This window comes from Catharus ustulatus, chromosome 2, assembly GCF_009819885.2.
Source record: "Catharus ustulatus isolate bCatUst1 chromosome 2, bCatUst1.pri.v2, whole genome shotgun sequence".
NCBI classification, from domain to species: Eukaryota; Metazoa; Chordata; class Aves; order Passeriformes; family Turdidae; genus Catharus; species Catharus ustulatus.
Window position 1 is genome coordinate 122,172,004 of NC_046222.1, and position 21,838 is coordinate 122,193,841.

General features: G+C 43.1%; 1 protein-coding gene across 2 annotated transcripts in view; it reads right to left on the minus strand.

Moving 5' to 3' along the window:
* Positions 1-21,838, minus strand: part of DYRK1A (dual specificity tyrosine phosphorylation regulated kinase 1A) — a 65,238-nt gene that overhangs the window by 25,066 nt on the left and 18,334 nt on the right. The window contains exon 2 of one of the 2 annotated variants that reach the window (XM_033052094.2): positions 19,133-19,211. In XM_033052094.2, coding sequence (XP_032907985.1) covers positions 19,133-19,142 — 10 coding nt within the window. In that variant the 5' untranslated portion in view covers positions 19,143-19,211. Of the gene's footprint in view, positions 1-3,354; positions 3,479-19,132; positions 19,212-21,838 lie in introns of those variants that run through there. The other variant, XM_033052095.2, reaches the window with a different exon arrangement.

Consider the following 21,838-nt stretch of genomic DNA (forward strand, 5'->3'; position numbering starts at 1 on the left):
GCTTTAATGCTGTGCCTCCATGTCAATAAGTTATGATTCTGTTTAGCTCCATGAATGCCCTGTTTGTTTTAGGGGGCAGAATGGAAGCAGCGCTCACTGAATAGGTGGCCGTACAATAGATCTTTTTATTTTCATTGTGTTTAACATAATATCCCTTGCCACTCTTCAGACTGTGCTCCAAATAAAATTATTCCTGCCTGCATATATGTTCTATAGAGTGGTCATTGTTTTTGCATCCTTGGAATTCACAAACAATCATTTCCTTCTGTAGAATTCTGGATTTTCTCCTGTTGTGCAGAAAAATGGCGAGACATGGGATAAACACAAAAGGGTTCCATAATTTAAGTTTTTATACTTTGGGGACTTTGCAAAGACAAGGAACACATCCTAGCAGGTAAATCTCTGTTTTGCAGAGCTCCACAGAAGAGCAGCTTTACAGGTTAGGTAAAAAAAAAAAAAATCTCCTTTTTGACGCACTGCCCTCATGTGATCCTCCAAGAGAGGATATCCCAGGATTTAGAGAGGAAACAACTGTACACAGAGTTATTAGTGAAGGTTTTCCCCTTTTCTAATACACTTCAGGCTCTTCCCAAGTTTTCCTGCCACACTGGAATTCTGTCCAACTCCTCAGGAGTTGGTCAAACTCAAATCCTTTGGCTGGTGATTCACTCCAGCGTGTATTTATTTATTTAATGACAAATGAGTGAGTGAAACAACATCTCAGCAGTCAATACTTTATTATTGAATGTTTAATAACCTGTATTTCAAGAAGAGGCCTAACATTTGCTTTAAAACTAACAAGTAAAAATTATCCAGAGGTCACCAATGCTGGTGAAAAAGTGCCAAGGTTGAGGTTCTGAGGCTTCTTTTTTCTCTCCCCCCTACAAATTCATGTACAACTTATGATTTTATGCAATTATTCCAAGGTTTCTAATTTTTCTAATTGAGTGAAAAGCCTGCCATTAAAAAGAGGGAATAGAAAGGAGAGGGGGAAATGGAGATAAAACTTTTTTATGGTCATGGTGAAAGTTCAAAGAATCACAGAAACAATAATGTTGGAAAAAACCTCCAAGATCATCAAGTCCAACCTTTGACCGAACAAACATAACAGCTCTTAAAGCAGAAATAAAGACTGAAGTGGGAATTCTATTCCAAACACAGGTTTTCCAATAATTAATTAACTCTGCATCTTTAATCCTGCTGAAAGACCCAAACCTGCCCCTCAGTTCTGAGTGAAAACCACAAACAGAAAGTTCTGTCAAATTCAGTAAATTAGGAGAAAAATCTTTTATAAACCATGGTAATTTCCTACTACAGCAGAAATTTAGTGACACAAAATTTAAATTGACAGGATTTCACACCCTAAACCTGCTATAAAATAACCTCTGAACTCACTCTTCACAAGGCTTCATGCAAACTCCAAGTACAGACAATTTTTATCTAAGTTTTTGGTTCTAGAAATCACTAAGTTACATTGGTTTTATCAAAAAGTAACTAAATTTCCCTCTGTTGAACCTGAAGTTTTCTGAAGGGTTTAGAAAACCATCCAAAAATTAAAATTCCACCACAGTAAAAAATCAGATTTAACCAAAACTCTGCTGGTGACAGGAATTCCCACCATTACTAGCAAATGCCAGGTAGTATCAAACCACAGATACATATTGATATTTATGTTAAAAAGAAGGAAAAAAAAAAGAAAAATAGCATGGGATGGACAGTTAAACAATTAGAGTTTTGGTGAGTTGGAAGGAGAGAATGTGAGAGTTATGGAAATAAAATACAGGAATTGGACACTAAAAAGACAGAGAGGGAGTGGGAACAGGACTGGAGAAGGCAAAATGATCCATGAGTGAACAGGGGAAAAAGCTGGCTGGGAATGCAAAAAAAGGTCAGCTACAGATGCAGATTTAAGCAGCAGAATATATTTTAAGCTCAGACTCCCCAATATTCTTAGGCAGGAATGATATTTAGGACAGGAAAAAAAACCAGGACTCAACTTACAGCTGAGGAGGGGCTTGATTTTTGGTGTGGGGGCTTTTATGTGGGGTGGGAATGCGAATATACCATTTTTGAAAGGTGAGTGCGTTCCAGAAATAAGATTATTTTAAAAGAATAATCAGATTCAAATGGTGATCTCGGACAGCGAGGTGAGTGTGTCATAGAGTGTGGTTTCTGAGGGAAGCGGGCTACTTAAAGACATTTAAAAAATATTTAAAAAATTTAAAAAATATTTAAAAATAGGGAAAAAACAGGGGGGGATGGAAAGAGGGGAAATAGCAGGCAGGGAGAGGCGGGTGCCCCCCATCCGGCCGCGCTCGGGGCTCGGCGCTCGGCGCTGCCCGCCGTGAGGGCGGCTCGCAGCGCGCAGGCCCGCGCGTGAGGGGGAAGCCGAGCCCGGCGCTCCCCTCAGCGCATCCCCGGCTGCCGCAGCGCGCCCCAGCAACAGCGCCTCATTAGCATAGCCCACCCCGGGCCGCGCCTCGCCATTGGCCCGCAGCGCCGCGGCGCCCACCAATGGCGGCGCGCTATGCAAATGCGGGCGCGCAGTTGCCAGGGCAGAGCTGGCGCGCGGCGGCCAATGGGCGCGGGCTCCATAAACAAGGAGCGCGATTGAGCTTTGTCACATTCGCCGGGCGCTGTTAACACTTTGCGGTGTAGGGCGAAATTAGCTCCATCTCCCGAGGATCAGGCTCATGTTCTACATTTCACCCCCACAGCAAGGGCAGGGCGGCGCAGCCATGATACACGGGATTTACGGATAAGCGCGCCCGCGTTAGGATTTCGCCTTGCCCGGCTCCGGGACGCCTTCGCCAGGGTTGGGATGCGAAAGATTCCCCCCAATGCTGCCGGGTGGGAGCGAGCCCGGCTGGAATTCTTCCCGGGGCTTTAAAAAGCTCTAAAGTTCCCTGTCACTGCCTTCCTTAGGCAGGTCACCTCCTAAAATTACTGTGTCAGGCTACTCCTTCCCTTTTCCCTTCCCCTTTTTTTCCCAAGGATCTGAATTTATGTTTCACTGGGTTTGGGTTTAACCCTAAAGACACAACATCATCCCTTATTATTATTATCATTATTATTATTATTATTATTATTATTATGATATCACACACCCCCCCGACAGATTTTAAGCACATGAAATTTCAGCTCCGCTAATGACTGAACATAAGCAAAGCTGAAGCATCCTACGAGAAAAAAATTTAAAATAAAAAATATTATCTGACAGCATCCTGGTGTCTCTGTGCCTGTGACGGATCCATCAGTGCCCGGCCCCGCTCGCAGGGCTGCTGGGGATCTCCCCTTCCCACGCGCAGGGGGATGCGGCTGGAAAGGCAAAGAGTGACAGACAGACACACTTACTCTGGAAGCCCCCGGCTGTCCCTGCAGCAGGAGCAGCAGCAGCAGCAGCAGCAGCACTGTCCCCTGTCTCTACGCCGTGGCGGCCGCAGCGATGCCGGGCATGTTTTACTGCACTTTGCCGAGCCCGGCAGCGATGTGCCAGCGCCGCTGCGAGTCACTCACCTGCCGAGGGGGTGGGGGGTGCTTCCTGTTCTCCGGGGCTCCGCCAAGGTGCCACCGGACAGGGGACACGGGGACAGCGGGCAGGGGATGGGCACGGAGCTGCTCAGAGCGGGGACAGCACCTGCACCGCACCTGGGCACGGCCGGAGATGGGATCCCTGCTTGCCAGGGGTACCCGGGACTGACAACTTTTCAGAGCTGGAGCGGGGAATTTGATTTCACCGAGAGCCCAAAATGCCAGCTCCAACAGGAGTTAAAAGTTTTCCCGGCTCATTCATTCGACAGCTTCATTTTGGACATTTTAGAAGCGGAGAAACTACGGAAATATCTCCTCGCATTGCCCTGAAACGCCAGCAACTACCTCAGTGAAACTCCAGAAATCTCTCTGAATGTCCTAAAACACCTCAGCTAGCTCAGTGAAACTCCTGAAATCTCTCTGAATGTCCTAAAACATCTCAGCTACCTCAGTGAAACCCCTGAAATCTCTCTCAATGTCCTAAAACACCTCAGCTACCTCAGTGAAACCCCTGAAATCTCTCTATATAACCTAAAACACCTCAGCTACCTCAGTGAAAACTCCTGAATTCTCTCCCTGTATACCCTAAAACACCTCAGCTAGCTCAGTGAAACCCCTGAATTCTCTCCCTATATACCCTAAAACACCTCAGCTACCTCAGTGAAAACTCCTGAATTCTCTCCCTGTATACCCTAAAACACCTCAGCTACCTCAGTGAAACTCCTGAATTCTCTCCCTATATACCCTAAAACACCTCAGCTAGCTCAATGAAACCCCTGAATTCTCTCCCTACATACCCTAAAACACCTCAGTTAGCTCAGTGTGTGTGCACTCCCCACCCCAAACACGGTGCTGCCCATTCCCTGGCTCGTGGCAGCTTTTTGAAGCCATTGATTGCATTTATTCCGTGCTCCTCCTGCAGCCCCTGCAGCAGCAGCGTTACCTGACCAGGGGCTTACAAGATTTTCCAGGCAATCCGGGCTGGGCCAGGACTTTGCAGGGCTAATCCTTGTGCTGGGCTGCTCCTCTGTCCTTTCAGGGAAATACTTTTATCAGCACTTCACTGAGAGTTCCTCGTGTTGGTGCAGCACCTCCTCCTTCCCCCACCTCCAAAGAACATTACTCACAATTTGCAGTTTGCAGTGCAAAACTAATTAGAGATGGAATAAATTACCTGCTACATGGCAGGTGAAAAACACCCAATATTTTATCTCAAATCAATAGCTGGCCTGATGGCTCAGGCATTTCCAGCTGAATGTGAAGTTAGCATAAGTATTGTCATCATTTTGTACAAACAGATAGATATTAAAAAAAAAAAAATTAAAAAGAAATTTTTTCCTACGCGTAAAACCCATCAAGGGAAATTACTTGAATTATTCTATTTCCCATTTGTAGTTACTGAGGCACAAGATATATTTAAACAGTTGGTAGAGAAAAAATGGGAAGCATCTCCCATATCAATGTACAGCCAGCATGCCAAACCATGAATGTAAGAGCTAAACAAGGGATGAATACATCATGTGCAAGAGTCTCACATGATATAAATTATTCAATACCTGACCAAAGAGAACAGCTTTCAGGAGAGAGGGGGAGGATCTCAAAGTACTTTTGTAGTTTGAATACAGGCAGGGTTAGGAATTGATGCAGAATCTTTTTAACTTGGTTAAATAATCCCATGTATTTTCCAGCTATTTCACTGGGTGACATCCATCCAGCTCTGGTGTCTACCATAAATAAAGGTGGATTTCATCTAACACAGCGATGACAATTTTAAAATAAAACCAACTGTAAAAATAAAATAACTTGGCACGTGGGCAAGTGTGTATTTTCAGAATTTGGGCTGGCCCCTCCTTCCCCTTGCAGGATTTGCACAGCCCTATTGGTAATAAAAGTCTTTTCTCCTTTACTAATCCCAAAGTGGCTGAACAGTTTGGGATTTTTGGGATTGGATTTGAGGTTGCTGTTAACCTACCACACACTTTTAAGGACCAACACACACACACAGATTTAAGTGAAAAACTGAACTACAAAAAAATATTCACCATTATAAATTCCACCTCGATTATGAGGAAGTTGCTGGTGTGATGATTCCAGGGAATTCGCTCACTGGCTGATTTCATGGATGATTTTGAAGTTGTTCATATCACTCCAAAAGAAATTTATAGAACTTAAACTTTGGCTACAGAGCAGTTCTTTTTGCATTTGAAGACACTGAACTGCTTTGATACTCTGTATTAATAACACAAACTCTGACAGAGCTCCTAAAACTTAGAATACTTTATATTAATACACAGATTCTAATGGAGTTTCTAAAAACCAGAATACTGTGTACAAATAACACAGATTCTCACAGAGTTCCTAAAAACCAGAATACTGTGTATAAATAAGAGAAATTCTGATAGAGTTCCTAGAACTCACAATACTTTGTATTAATAACACAGATTCTAATGGAGTTCCTAAGAACCAAAACACTTTGTATAAATAACACATATTCTCATAGAGTTCCTAAAAACCAGAATACTTTGTATTAATAAAAAATTCTGATGGGGTTTCTAAAAACGAGAACACTGTGTATAATAAGAGAAATTCTGATAGAGTTCCTAGAACTCAGAATACTTTGTATTAACAACACAGATTCTGATGGAGTTCTTAAAAACCAGAATACTTTGTATTAATAACAGAAATTCTGACAGAGTTCCTAAAACTCAGAATACTCTGTACTAATACACAGATTCTGATGGAGTTCCTAAAAACCAAAATATTTTGTATTAATACACGGATTCTGATGGAGTTCCTAAAAACAAGAATACTTTAAAATTCTTAGGCTTGCTGTCCTTATTAATCCACACCACAGTTCATAAAATAATAACACTCCAGGTATTTTCCTGACTCCAAAGTTTCCTGGAAGCACCAGAATTATTCTATAAAATCCTCACAGGTTGTGAACTGCACCTAAACCATTTTTCTGCTGTGCTCTCAATGATTTGATAGCTGATATTCTGACACCTGCATTTTACAGCAGGAATCTGAAGCCAGTCCTGACAAACTCCACTCAAGAGTTCTCAAATCACTGAACAATAAATCACTCCCCAGTAAAAAGTTTCAATATTTCCATATCCATCTCAGTGCTCATCACAGAAAATAAAACAAAAATCAGAAATAAATCCAGGCAAGGGGCTGACAAGTCCAGTCAAACCTCACAATTCCAAAGCATTCATTTGGAAAGCACAATTTCCTGTCTCTCTAATAATTCCTGTATTTAGTACACACACTTTTAAGTTTAAGCAATTACTTCTTTTGATTTGTCTCACCTTGAAGTAGCAGCTTTTCAGGAGGAAAAAAACTTAAGTGTGGTTGAATCTGTACTTGCAGCTGGAAACCACCAAAAACTGGGAATGCCAAACTTCACTAATGCAAACAATATTACCCCAAAGTGGGGCTCACTCCTAAACTGCATTGATTTCTCTCAAGTAAAACAATTTCACCCCCTAAGAATTCAAAACACAACAAAAGCCATCCACAAAACAAACAAAAATATCATTATTCCTTTAGGATAATACTGTGATTTAAGAAAATTATTTTAAGTGTAACTTGCATTTTTCCTTCTAAGGCTTTACTGTTTCTAGCATAAACTAAGGAGCAGGTATTAAAGTTAACTGTGAAAATTGGGGTTTTGTTTACACCAATAATAACAGTGAGAGCAACACTACTTAATTAGCAGAGTTGTGCAAATTTCTGAAAAATAAATTTTGTCCGCAAATTTTAAAAAATAAATGTTGTCTGCATATTACAGAATCCTGGAATGGTTGAGATTGGAAGAGACCTCAAAAATGATCCAGTGCCACCCCAGCCACGGGGACACCTCCCATGGGGACTGTCCCAGGTTGCTCCAACCTGGAACTGAACATCCCAGGGATCCAGGGGCAGCCACAACAAATCTGGGAATTCCATCCCAGCCCCTCCCAGGGAACAATTCCTGCCCAATCTCATCTAACCCTGCTTTCCTTCAGCTGATCTGCATCCATAAATCTGATTCCCAGCTTACAGAATCTCCCATTTGCCATGACTGGGTTCCTCCAGGGATATGATGGAAGATGCAGAAACCAAAGACACCCTGCTCCAGCTGGAACATTGGAGCCTCTCCTTCCATCAGTGTCTGGTTTTTCTGGAATGCCAATTCCCAGAACAAGCTCCTGAGAGCTGCCTCTCACCTGCACCTGCAGCATCCATGTGGGAAATGATGTACCCTGGCCACCAAAAAAAAGCAGGTGACTTCCAAGGGGTGCAGGGAGGGACGGTATCATTCCAGCATTTCCTGAAGGACCTCTAAACTACACCAAGGAGAAGCTGACTGGATAATTTGCCATGGTTTGGTGTTGGGTTTGGGTTTCCTCACCTGCAGAGAGGTGCAATGGAAACATTGCACCTGAGGAAAGGGACTTGGGTGTTCCCAAGGAAAGGTGATGATGGAAAATTATTTACAGGATCTAAACACCAATCACAGAAGGAATTCTTCAGGGCTCAGCCAACAACTGTGTTCTGGGAAAAGATCACCCCCAGTCCTGTTCATAGCAGAAATGAAGTTCTAACCCCAAAAGGCTTTTAATTCAAACCAAACTGTGCCCTGGTCTGCTCAGGGATGTTCCAGTTCCTGAGGACACTGTGAACATCACATTTACAGGCACCAGACAGCACTGTCCTGCAATGCAAAGGAACCACGACCTCCTACAGAGTCATGGCACCAAGACTGAAGTCACTGCAAGCCAAGAAAAATGGAATAATAACACAAAAACTCTTTATTTAAAAGCTTAGGTACCAATGAGCTTCAAAGCTTCAGCACTGAGGTTTTAAAAATGTTCTCAGGGAACAGAACACTGAGATCCATGCATGGCACAGTCAGGACTCTGCACACACACATGTGAGGATGAGTCTTTGAACAGGCAGGTGCTGAAAGGAGAGGGAAGGAGTTGGAAATGCCCTCCTGCCATGAGAGAAAACTCACTGGAGTGAGGGCTGTGTCAGGCTGGGGTGGGAAGAGATGATTGAGAAGGGGTGTGAAGAAAGATTACTCCAAAGAAATATCACCCCAAAGAAATTCACTCCAAAGAAACGTCACCCCAAAGAATTGTCACCCCCAGCAGGACATCACTGAGGGCACTTAGCAAACTGTCCTCAAGGTAAATGGGACTTCAGGGTGCCCAGAGCAGCTGTGGCTGCCCCTGGATCCCTGGAAGTGTCCAAGGCCAGCCTGGCTGGGGCTTGGAGCAGCCTGGGACAGTGAAGGTGTCCCTGGTCATGGTAGGAGTGAAACTGGATGAGCTTTAAGGTCCCTCCCAAGCCAAACCACTCCATGATTCCATGAATTTAGAGAAGAAAATATAAAACAAGCCCAGGATCTGCCACCTCTAAGATGTTTGTAAAAGACAACAAGAACCATGTAACTCATCATCCTCATCACTGCCGTGCAGCCCAACTTTTTACCAAGTCCTTAAAGAGTTTAAAAGCTCACCACAAAGAAAGAACAATATTGTTTCTCATGCTCCAAAACCCACTGCAAGAGCAGGGCCTTGGTGCAGAAGGAGCAGAACAAGCCCCAAGCACCTGCTCCTGCTCTGCAGCACCAGTTGTTCTGCCAAGCAGTGGCGACACTCAGGGCTGTGCTGTGCCAAAGCATCTGGGCTGAAAGCACCGCGGTGTTGTTGTCTGGCCCTGCTGGCCAAGCGAGCACAGAGCTGCTTCCAAATGTCACTCAAGCACACACAGCTCCTCAAGACTTCTCTGAGAATTTGTGGGATTGCTGTGAGCCAGACCATGGAGAGCAGAAGGTGCCAGAGAGGACTTCCCTTCTTTTTCTGTCCCACAGAAGGGTAAGAGGAGACTTCCCAATATTTCTGCAAACGATGGATTAAATGATTTTGTCAGGGAGGTTGTGATGATTGGATATCAGGAAAAACTTTCCATGCAAGATTGGTGAGGATTGGGATGAGCTCCCAGGGAGGTTTGCAGTCACTGTCTGTGGCAGTGCTCAGGACAGGCTGGATGTGGCCCCTGGGGACAGGCTTTGGGGGATGCTGGTGGCACTGGGGGATCCTGGACACCAATGTTTAACAACCCTTTCAGTGAAGAAATTGTTCCTGGTGTCCAACCCAAGCCTCCCCTGGCACAGCTTGAGGCCTTTTCCTCTTGTCCTGTCCCTGTTCCCTGAGAGCTGAGCCTCCTGTTCCATGGCAAGCTCAGACACAGAAAATGGGAATTCTGAGTTCCCAGCTCACAGGATTTCATTCCTGAGGGCCAGAAGCACATTAGGCACAAAGTCACACCTGGAATTTCCTGTGATTCCCTTGTAACTGTGCTGAGGAGCCCAGAAAAGGCTGGAGGAAAGTCCCAGACTCTCCAAAGCTGAGCACAGCAATGCTGCTCCATGGAGTATCTTCCAAAAACTTCCTGAGGCATTTCTTGTTCTGCAAAACTGATCAGTTCCTATCTTAGAATGAGGAAAGCCAGGCCTGTGTCAGAGGTGCCATTAATCCAAAGGTGCAGTGCCTGTGTAATTACCTGGTCTTTGATGAAATTCCCACCATTCATTAGGAGCTGATGTTGAAAGGAGCCCTGAATTGCTTTGTTCAAGTAGCTGCTACCCAGACCTGCTCAGAAGACACCCATTCACTTTGCTCTAAATTGATCCAAAAGCTTATCCAGGAGGGAGATTAACCATCTTCCTAATGGGTTAGGGCAGCTTCTTGGGAAGACCAAGCTACTGCTAATCTGTCACTGAGGATAATGTGGGGTTTTGATGGCAAAAAGATCCTGCTAATAAACTGGGATCCAGGGGAGAAAGTGTGACACAGTCAAACAATAAAATACAGTAATCTGGAAATCCTGAGCAGGTGTATCTGTGTTTGTAGGGAAGGAGTTGGTCCTTGTGAGGATGGTGTGGATGTCCCATGGAATTACAGGACACAAATGATTCCTCAGGTGTCTGAACATCCACAGAGTGTTAAATACCTGTAGCCAGAGTGAAAGACTTCAAGTGAAAAGACGTCACTATGGATCTGGAAGTGTTTTGAACCCAAATCCCTGCTCCAGACGAAGTTAGCTCCCAAATTCTATTTAAGGAAACTGCCTTCTATTGAAGAAGTGGAGTATTCAGCTGGCTCCGTTTTGGTGGCACTTTTTCTGAGCAGAGAAGTGTCAGAATTTTTGCATTTGGATGGCAGCCTATAGAGCCTGGATTTCTCCCAAGAAAAAAAATGAAGTTGTGCTTCTTGCCTTCCCCTGGAGCCCCACATGCCTCCAGACATAAAAGAAAACACCAAACAAACAAAAAACACAACAACTACTTTTTGCCTTTCTCAGGATCCAAACACTCATTGCCTGGGGCCTTTTGCTACCAGAATCTTTGTTGGAAAACAAAGCTGAACACAGAATTTAAGCTGAAGGTGCAGAATCCTGACTTGAAAACTGACCCGTTGATTTGGGTGTGAAACAGCCTCTTTTTTTTCTGAGGAAAATCTCTTTTCTGTACAAGAGAAGACTCCTGAAGTCCATGAAGTCAGCCAAAGCCAGAGGACAAGAACAACTTTAGAGATAAAATTTCTCAGAAGATGGAAGAAAAGCTGAACTTTGGAAGGAAAACAACACAAAACTCTCCCAGGCTTTGTAAAGGAGAAGGAAGCAAAGGAATATTCCTGCAGCTGCAGGTCAGGAAAAAAGAAGTTATATTTCTATATATATATTTATAGATTATGTATATATAACAAAAGATAGAACAACCCTGGGGTTTTTTGCTTTGACAAGAGGGGAAAAAAAGCAATTTTCTCCTGAGACATCCTTAGTCCAAAGAGAAAGGAAAAAGGATTTAAGGACAACAGTGGAATGAATAGCTGAGGAAGCATGGAAGCAGCATCTGAGCAGCCCTGGGTGCAGCAGATCCCAGGAATCCTTCCCACCAGGCAGCCAGGCCAGGGAATGGGATCAGCTCCAGAGGCTGGGACTGCTCCCTGTACTACCAGGGAATTTTTGTCTGGGAATTGGTGCTCTGAAATCTCCTCTGACCACATCTGCTCCTGCAGCTCTCTGCTGGCACAGTTTACAGATGAAGTCTCTTCCTTGAGACAGCCTCCTTCCAATCAGGGAAAATGGCAAAGCAGGAGAGGCTCAGCTGTGAACTGAATTGGGTAAAATCCTGGGATGTAAAGAAAGGGAAACACATCAAAAGCATCCAATAACTGCACTGCTCACCTGCACATTTTGGGCTGTGACCCTTTTTCTCTGCAAGATTTAAAAGAGGTTCATGCTCTTATCCAACACCTGCCATTAAAGGGAAATTAAGGTGAGGAATAATCCATTGATTCTGAGGATCACCAAGGACAAAACACAAGATCACCACAAACTGATCTAAATTAAAGCACACAAGACTAACTTGTGTTTTTTTCCCCAGTTTATTTACAGCTCCTTTTGAGCCTAAGCACCAGAAATCCCCTTGAACTCCACACCATGGATCCACCACTGGACTCAGGGAAGTCTCCAGGAATTACTCAGCATTGTGAAATGATTTCTGTAAAATTATTTTACAGCTGGAAGCTCTAGAAAAGTCTAACTTAAGAAACAAGAATAAATCCATTACCAGATTGCTGCTTTTTCAACACAGCCTTTAAGGACCCAACACAGAGCCCACCATGAACATCTGGACCTCACCTAAAGTGAAGCTGTAAATGGAATTACCAAGGACATCTGCTGCCTTGCAGATATTTTGTAAGTGAAGTATTTCAAAGTAAGTGAAGTGAAATATTTCAAAGGGCCTAATTCCCACTTTTATTCCAGACTAGCACAAAGCCTCTGGATTATGGGTAGGTATAAACAAAACTTGGTAAATATATTTGTTGGGAGGGTTTTTAATTTCTTTTATAAGCTAATATAATATATGTAAGCCATTATTCCATACCTACATGAAGATAAAACCAGTTTTTACTCCTGGAGAAGGATCTGCTCTACTGAGAGGCATTAACAGCAAGTCAGGACTCACATTAATATGGCAGATGAGATCACAGATACTTTTATCAATATATAAAATCTTGGAGAACCAGTTCACTCCTTTTAGGCATCTTCAGGACCTGGGAGGAGCATGAAGATGTCAGTCCTAAAAAACCATGTCTGGATTTCCATGTATTGCCAGAAACAGTTTAATTTTCTGGAGTGGCAAGGCAGTCCTGAGGAATTGTGGACTTCAATCACAGTATTAAATATTTTCTCTATTTAAAGAAACTGCCCACAAAACCAGGTAAAAATGGAAACCAACTTCATCCACCTTTACAAACATCATCCTTCTGTGGCAAGTTCACCCCAAAATACTGAGCTCAAATATGCTAGATGCTCAAATATTAAAATTTTCTGTGATTTTAGGAAAGAAAAAGCAAAGAGTTGGATGGTTTAGCAAACTTGAGGCTGGATTCTCTGTTCACAAAGTGGATTCAGTGTGATGAAGGAGAAGTTAAGAGGATGCACCAAAAGAAACCAGTTAGAAGGTCCAGAATGAACCAGTAGAAGAACTTCAGACTCTGCTCTCTGCTTGTATCCCCATTTTTTAAGGGATTTACAACAACCAATTTGTTAGGAAAATACCAGCACCAACAGAATCCCATGGGGAAGGAAGAAATCAAGAACAAATCTCTTTTCTCAATCTGGAACAAAACTGCTGCCACCTGTTTCACCTTTCCAGCAAAGATGTTGAACAGCTGGCTCTGTGTGCAATAAACTCCATTCTAGGTCCTCAAAGATATTTTGGGATTTAATTGAGCCAGAGGTCACCAGGGGTTAGGTGTGAGTGTCAGGGAGTGCTGAGCCTCAGGAACCAGGCTTTTCCCTTGGGCTGATGGATCCATGCAGGGCTGGGCATTCCCTGGGAAGGTCAGAACACTCAACCTGATGTGTCACTGCTAAAAACAAATGATGTTTCTTGCTCTCTAATCTAATCTCTGCCCTTAACAACTCATCAACAAACGTGGTTTCGAGACTGTGGCGTCACAGCGGAAATCTGAGAGTGAAACATCCCCAGTTTTACATTTTCCAAGCTTAATTGTGTTCCTAAATCCAGCAGGGTTTTAAGCAGACCCACTCAGATGACGTCTGAGCTGCACCCAGTGACATCAGAGGGCTGACAAATGTGTCCTGAAGCTGCCTGATGGAAATAACCAAGCTAGCTGTGCAGAGCTGACTGTACAGTGAGCCATGGAAACTCTGGTAAAACCTGGGAGAGGAGCTTACTGCCCTGTGAATAACCAGGAAAAACTCTGTCATCAAGCTGAGCATACCCTGTGCTGCTCTGCAAAGCTGGGAATCCACCAGACTGATCCCAGTTAGGGATCAAGCAAGCACATCTGGGCACCACTGCCTGCAGGAGTGTTTGATACAAACATTAAAAACCACATCTCAGGAGATGAATTGAACAGAACAGGAAGCACCAGCCTGACTAGAAAAAGAGAAATACAAATCTTCCAAGTCAGAATGTCCAATTTCAACAAGATTTATGAACAATATTTGCCCAGTTCTTGCCTCCACTTGCCTGATGAAGTATTATAAATTGAATCTTTACCAAGAACTACTCAGGCTGTTAAGAGTGTCTGTCTATATTTTAAAATCTAATCCCAAAGGAACAGAACTTTAGGGATGGGGGGGAGAGGTTGTTTCCACCTGGCTCCATGATTTATGAAGGATGCCCCCCTACAAACATTTGCTGCCCTGCTTATGGATTCACCACAGGATATGTTCACAAATTGAAGTGGTACCATTTTAAGCCAAGTTTGTCCAGTGATGATGAATTTTGAGTGGGGACTCATCTTGGAGATTTTTTCCAGCCTAAATCATCCTGAAATTCTGTGGTATGGACTTGCAAAGGCAGAAGTCACCTCTTGTGACCAGAGTTAAAGGCTGCTCTGTGTTAGAAGCTCCACAAGGAGATGACAGAGAGAACAAGTGGTGGGACTCCAGCAGAGGGATGGAACAAGCACCCAAGGATGGTTCCAGCAATGTTCTCTGCAAGGTTCCTTTCCAGAACTGACATTGACAGGACAGAACTGCTTCCATCAAGGCCAGAGAGAAACAAGTGGCAGCATATTCATGGCAATACCTGGAATAAAAAGGATTCTGTGGGAATATCACAAAGAAAGAACCTCAGGGATTCCATGAATTCCCCATGGAGTGCTGCTGGACTTTTCCAACCTCAGGGACTCCATGAAATCCCCATGAAGAGCTGCTGGACTTTTCCAGCCTCAGGGACTCCATGAAATCCCTATGAAGAGCTGCTGGACTTTTCCAACCTCAGGGATTCCACATGTATTGGGAGGAAAAATGAATAGAAATTCTTTTTCTGGTATAGATGCTCTGCTCTGTTCCTGAATAAGGAAAGCAGTAAAATCCACCAGGATGTAATTCCATGGCAAAATCCTGGAACAAAATTTTTGTTTCCTCTTAGATGGGGGCTGAAGCTGAAAACTTCAATTTTCAATATCACAGGTACTGATCCATTCTGGAGGAGAGGGAAAAAAAACCCAAAAAACCCTTTTCTTTTAAATAGGCAACTTCTTTTTAAATATGGATGCACGAATCTAACTTTAGCTGTCCAGGTTTTCACATTGCTGCTCTCAAATACAGAAAGTAGAGCACTAATTTAGTCTGTTGACTTCAAGGTTATCATTCATTGAGGTCAATGACTCCATCTCTGAAAAGCAGAACTTCCACTTGCAGGCTGAGGAGAGCTGCCCTTCCCCACTGCTTCACCAAAAACTCCCCAAAGCAGCACCAAGCCCTGCTGCAAAGGGATTTATCCATGGGGTGAATCCCAGGAATATCCAAGCCTTCATTCTGCTTGGATTTTAAACTTCTCTCCTAATGAGCAGCTCTGGTTTGGATGTGATTTTTGTGGTATTTTGTCTTTTATGGCAAACTTGTGTTGATCTGGAGCTGAATATCCAGCACAAACTCCCAGGGAGACAGAATCCAACTGGAGCCAGGGTCCCACCAGGAACAAAAGCAGTGGGAGCCACACTGTGCCCCAGCAGGGAATCAGGGGAGGGACACCCTGGTGCTGGCCCAGGAATTTGCTGGATTTTCCTTCCAGTTGCTGTTCAGGTAACACAGGTGAGCTCCAAGCACAGAGCAGCACCATGGACACACTTTGTTCTGACTGCACAACAACAGAGGGGTTTTCTGCTTTGGTTTGTGGGGTTTTTTTACTACTGACATATAAAAACATCCTTTAAAATAGCTACAGGCTCAATGAAATCAGCAGCTAAAATATGAAATAGATGTGAGAGCCACGGCCCAATTCTCCATTTCCATTGTATTCCTCTATAAAATAAACACCTGGGCACCTGCAGGTCCTAAACTCAACCCAACCCAGGAACTTCCCAGAAATCCTTCCTCTGGATTTGTTATATTTTAAAAAGGAACAGAGCTGGGGGAGGACAGGTATCTGTGTGAGAATTACTACTGAATTGTTCTTGCAGCATCCTTATTGAAAAGTATTGGATTGGCTTTTTTTGCTCTTTTTTTTTTCCCTAAAAAAGTTCAGAGCCATATGAGCACCTCCAATGCCTTATCAAACCTTACTACACCACTAACACATTTCCTTGGATTCTCAACATCTCTGGTGCATCCAAGATAATTCCAGTTGATGAGAATAATTTGCTGTAACCATTATGTTGCTCTGTTTTCTTACAAAGGTGACAAAAAGAAGCTTTGAGCTCTTCAAAAGCTTAAAAGTCAGACAACTCAGTATTTTTAGATCCATATTCCTTAGGCTCCAGCATAACTACAAAAGTCAAAACCAGAAAGCTGTTATAAAACCAAATGATTTGTATAAGGAATGTCCATTTAAAAAGAGGAAAATAAAGAACAACCAACCACTGAGCACACAGGGGCAGGACAAGGGCTGCAGTAACTCTGGAAACACCAACTTCTGAACACAAGATTAATCCCTGCTTAGGAACCCAGCACAATCCCAAATTTGATGCCACCACCCCATGAAAAGTGAATATGGATAGGAATATTGACCACCAGCCTCACTACACCCACAAGGGTTTGGTTCCTTGCTTTCCCCAAAGGTGTTGGGGAGACTTGCAAAGGACCAAGAAGTGAAAAATTCCCATTCTGAAAACACTTTTTTGTCACAAATCACCTTCTAAGGCACCACAACATGACAGAAACACAAACTTGGCTTTTCCTGCAAAGAGCTGAAGCCCAGCTTTGCTTATTGCAGAGTGTTTCAGGGAAAAGCAGAACACAGCCTAAAAAATCCACAAGTAAACAGGAATCAGGGAATCATTAAAGCTGGAAAACACCTCTGAGACCATCAAAGTCCAACCATTACCCCAACTCTGCCTGGTCCATCTCTAAACCATGAACTCAAGTGCCACATCCACAGGTTTCTGCTCCAGATCATCCAGAGAATTATTGAAAATATTTCAGTATCTCCAAACAGCACTTTAAAGAGCCCCTTTTCTGGGTAAATTTTAACTATTATGTAATATATTATATTTATTAATGATATAATTATATTTATTAATGATATAATTATATTTATTAATTATATAATTATATATATTGATTACATTATATACATTTTATAATATATTTTATATGGGATATATATCTGTATCTATATATCCTACATATCATATAGAGCAAAAAGTATCTATCTATATATATCTATCTACCTACCTATCTATCTATCTTCCACATATTATACAGGGCAAAACCAGAAGTTCAACACACTGCAAGGATGTTTTCCTGGTGAGTCAAATTGGAAAATAACATTTAATATAATACATTTCTGTGTTTTCAGCTTAAGTGGGGATCTAAAATTAAAGTATTCCATGGTAGAAGTGAAAAAATCTTCTTTAGGGAGTTGTTTTCCCTGTTCTGCTGTGGTTAATTGTAGGGGTCAATGAAGTGAAGCCCACTAAAACAAAGAATTTATTGATTCTCTAGAACTTCCCCACTTTAACCAAAGGTAGTTTTGACATTACCAGGCATCTCTGATCAATCACCCTCGAGAAACCTCCTTGAAAATGCAAGAGAGCCATCCTCAGAACCACAAAACCTTTCAATTTTGGGCCTGAGCTCTCCCCAGCTACTGTGAACTTGAGACTGAGACCAGCAGAGTCACCAAATAATTCCTCCTGTCACTGCACCACAAAATCATCACAGGGCAGGGCCTCATTTTAAGGCTGCAAATCTTATTCATTCTCAGAACCTCAGCACACCAAGCCTGGCTCTCCCAATAAACAGAAAATGCAAATAATCTGACTTTTGTAACTTCCAGTACATCAGAGGCATAATGGTCTTTTTCCTGGTTTTTTATCTGTATTTATCAAATAAATAAAGAATTTGGGCTGCAGAAGACAGAATTATCACTTAAATTTTAAAATCTTGTATCCATTTCTATTCTGCAAGCTCATAATTCTACACCAACAGAAATTCTGACCAAAACTGAAAGTGCTTAAGTTGGAAGTTTTAAATCAGATTAATGCACTGCAATGTGAAACTGAATTCTCTCAAACACTGTCATACAGAAGGTACAATTTCATAACATTATCTCTCCTTTCAGTTGTGGGATGAGTATTTTTAAAGCTTTCAAAACATTTTCTCAATATTTAGGTTCTATTTTAATCTGTCACTGCCTACTAGACAGAGCTCCCCAAATCTGATGGGACATCAATTTTCTAGAATTTAATGCTGCTCCTCTAGATTTAGATATTTAAAATGAAACATGAAAATGAAATATCCCTTTGGAGAAGTTTTTCCTTCTCTTCTTTGCCCAACCCAATTTTAGAATTCTTTAGACCTGCTTTGACTTGAGCTTTCAGCACACAACTCACAAACATGGGAGTGGAATGAGAGATGTTTGGTTTTCAGGGAATGAAATCTCCACTTCCAGCATCTTGGTCCTAATCCAAAGGCTCCATGTAAACAGACCCTCCAAAGCTGTTTATGCACCAACAGCTGATGCAACTGAAAACTGTCAATCAGGAGATGAGCTGGATGCACACAGAAATCTGCCCAGCTTTTTTTTTTTTCCCCCCCAGCCCTAAGGATTCCTGGGGTTTAAAGCTGAACAAGCAAAGCAAAGATCTGGTTGAAATAAAGGCATTTGGGTATAAAAAATTAGAGCAACCCTCTTGGACAAATTTGATTTTATTCTATTTCTGCTGCTTGTGATTTTCTGTGTTGAAATATGAACTGTATTTCCAGCAAAACTAAAAATCACCCATTGAATCTGCAAATACACTTGGCACTTCCAGGATTTCTGATTAGCCAAAAAATGGGAGAACTTCTTAAAATATCAACCAGTCCATTTAATTGGCACCTTCAGAAGCATTCCCAAACAATATTTCCATTCAGGAAAATTATTTTCTTCCTGGAAGAAGAAAAGTTTTCTGAGCAGCAGAAGAGTTTTGAAAGGGCAAAGAAAAAATTCAAAATTCAAAATATTCTACTGAGTTGGAACAGCATCATGTGGGGGGACAGAGAATGGAAGAGCAACAGAAAGCACATCAAGAACATCCATCATTTTTCACTGTAAAAATCCCAAATCTCAAATCACCTGTATGCATCGTCTTCTTTCAAGTCTCATATCATCCTGCGGGGTTGTGGGGACAGGGGGAGTCCAGCAGCAAACAACACTGAAAAAGGGAAAAAAAAAAAGAATAAACTTCTTAAACTGCAGCCACAACTGCACAGTTCAGCCCCAAGCTAAAGCAAAGAAATGCAAACAGAAAATGAAGTTTTCCAACAGGAATAGCAGAGACAGGCAGGACAGAGATTTATCTTCCACTGATATCTGGTTTTGGAGAAACTTTTAAAGTGTCAAAATGTCAAGGATTAACTGAAATCTCAACATTAACATCATCCCAAAAAATCCCAGAAACCCATCTTTGCCAAGCCCTTAAATGTGTGGATTTTCACAGAAATTCAGGACAATATTTCTAAAACCCAACTGAACTTGTGGGATTTTCCCAAATCTACAAGATATACAATGCATACAATGCAATTCCTAAACATTAAAGTTCATTTCTCCTCATGGCCTGATGAAACTAAATTAAATTAAATTGCAGCAAATAATTAAAATATGCTCGGAAAAATAAGATTGTATTTTCCACAGACAAAGAGATATAAAGGGAGGAGTTTCTAGGAAGAAAACTCCAAAAGAAATTAGGAAGAACAGCAGGATTATGAACAAAAAAAAAATAAAATTAAAACCAAAAACACAACACCCAGCAACTAAGACCCGTCAAAGCATTTCCCAAGCATTTGTTTTTCACTAATTCTCTAGGATGGCATTGGTATACAACCTATGGAAATATCAAACCCACTTAGAATTACTGAGAATTTTAGAGAACTCTGCAAATTACTGACCAGCTGGAATGGGAGAGTTATTATTATTTAAACACCTCCTGAAATATGTAACTTCAGGCAAGTGTGAGCAGCCTAAAACGCTCTCAGACCCTGCAATTTGAGCAGCAACTGGCGCCGTTCGCTCCATTTCCCCCCAACAATGCGAGTTCAAAGCCTGCACAGCCCACCCTGGGCCCTCCTGCACCAGGCTGGCCTTGTCCCTGTGCCACTCCAGTGTCACTCACACCACAGGGAAATGGGCAGGAGGATGAGGAGCTGCTTTTTGGATCTGTGTAGGTGGTTGTTTTTTTTGTGTGGATATTTGTTGTTGTGTCCCCAAAAAAAGGGGGACCCTAAAAGTGGCCATGCCACATCCTGAACCCACAGCCTGCAGTTCCAGAGAGCCCTGGGATGGCACTGCCTCATCCACAGCTGCCAGGAGCACTGCTGAGGCCACACCAGGGTCTGCAAACTGGGCACTGATGTGCCTAAATCCCTTCAGTTTGGAGGGAAAGGCTGGGGCTGGTGCAGAGCTGAGCCCCCTGAGCCAGCACAGGCAGCCCTGGGACCCAACAGAAGAACAAACTCTTATTTAATGAGCTAACAATGGAATCCCTGAGTGGTTTGGGCTGGAAGGGACCTTAAAACTCATCCAGTGCCACCCCAGCATGGCAGGGACACCTCCCACTGTCCCAGGCTGCTCCAGCCTGGAACTGAACATTCCAGGGATCCAGGGGCAGCCACAGCTGCTCTGGCAATTCCATCCCAGCCCCTCCCAGGGAACAATTCCTGATTGCCAAGATCCCATCCAACCCCACAGTGAAGCCATTCCCTGTGTGCTGTCCCTGCAGCCCTTGGGAATTGTCTCTCTCCAGGTTTCCTGCAGCTCCTTCAGGCCCTGCAAGGCCACCCTGAGCTCAGCCCAAAGCTTCTCCTGTGCAGGCTGAACAATCCCAGCTGTGCCAGCCTTTCCTCCCAGCAGAGCTGCTCCATCCCTCTGCTCATCCTGGGGCTCCTCTGGGCTCTCTGCAGCTTTGTCCATCCCACAGAGGTGCCCCAAGGCCCCAGAGCCTCAGTCCCATCTCTGAAAGCTCCCTGCCCATTATCCTTTATTCCCTTTAACTGCAGCACCTCTGGGTTTACACCAGGATTACAGGAAGCCTTTGCCAGCAGCAGCAGCAGCTCAAGGACTGAAGGCATCACTCTCTTGTCTTATCACTGCTTGATCCCCTCCCAGTGCCACCAGTACCAGACCAGTTTCAATCCTAACCCAGCTTAGTTAAACTAGCACCAGAGTTTGAGCAATTTTTACCCAAAACATCCTGGAGTGTCCAACCATTGTGTCCTGCCCACCCCACACTGGGAATGCTCAGCTCCCAGAGCAGCTGCAGAGGTAACCACAGAACCCTGAGTTATTTTACAATTTAGAAGACACTTTAAGAGCTACCAAAACTAAGGAAGAGCTGCTGATGTGAGAAAGTCATTAACAGGTTATTAACAGGAATCAACACATTGGTGCATTTCAGAGCTGACCAGGAGCACAGATCCAGCCCAGCTTCAGCCTCCTTCCAACCCTCCAGCAGCCCAGCAGGAGAACTGGAGAATTCCTGAGGAATTCCAGAGTGGAAATGCAGGTTTTCTGTTTTCTAAAGAGGGGTTTGAAATCTTAGCAGAGCCCAAAGCCCCTGAGTCCCTGTGACAGTAACAGTGTCACAGACATAAAAGAGTAACAATTTTGTTTTTTTTTTTTTAATGGACACAAGCAAATTGCACCCAGTGGCTGCAAGGGCAGCACCTTAAACTCAGTCAGTGTCTTCAGCTGTGTCTGCTTTGCCAAGCTCTTAAAGGAAAAGGCCTCTTAGCCTGCACAAAGGCTTCCTGGGTTAGATAATAAATTGATGATAAGAGGAGGCAA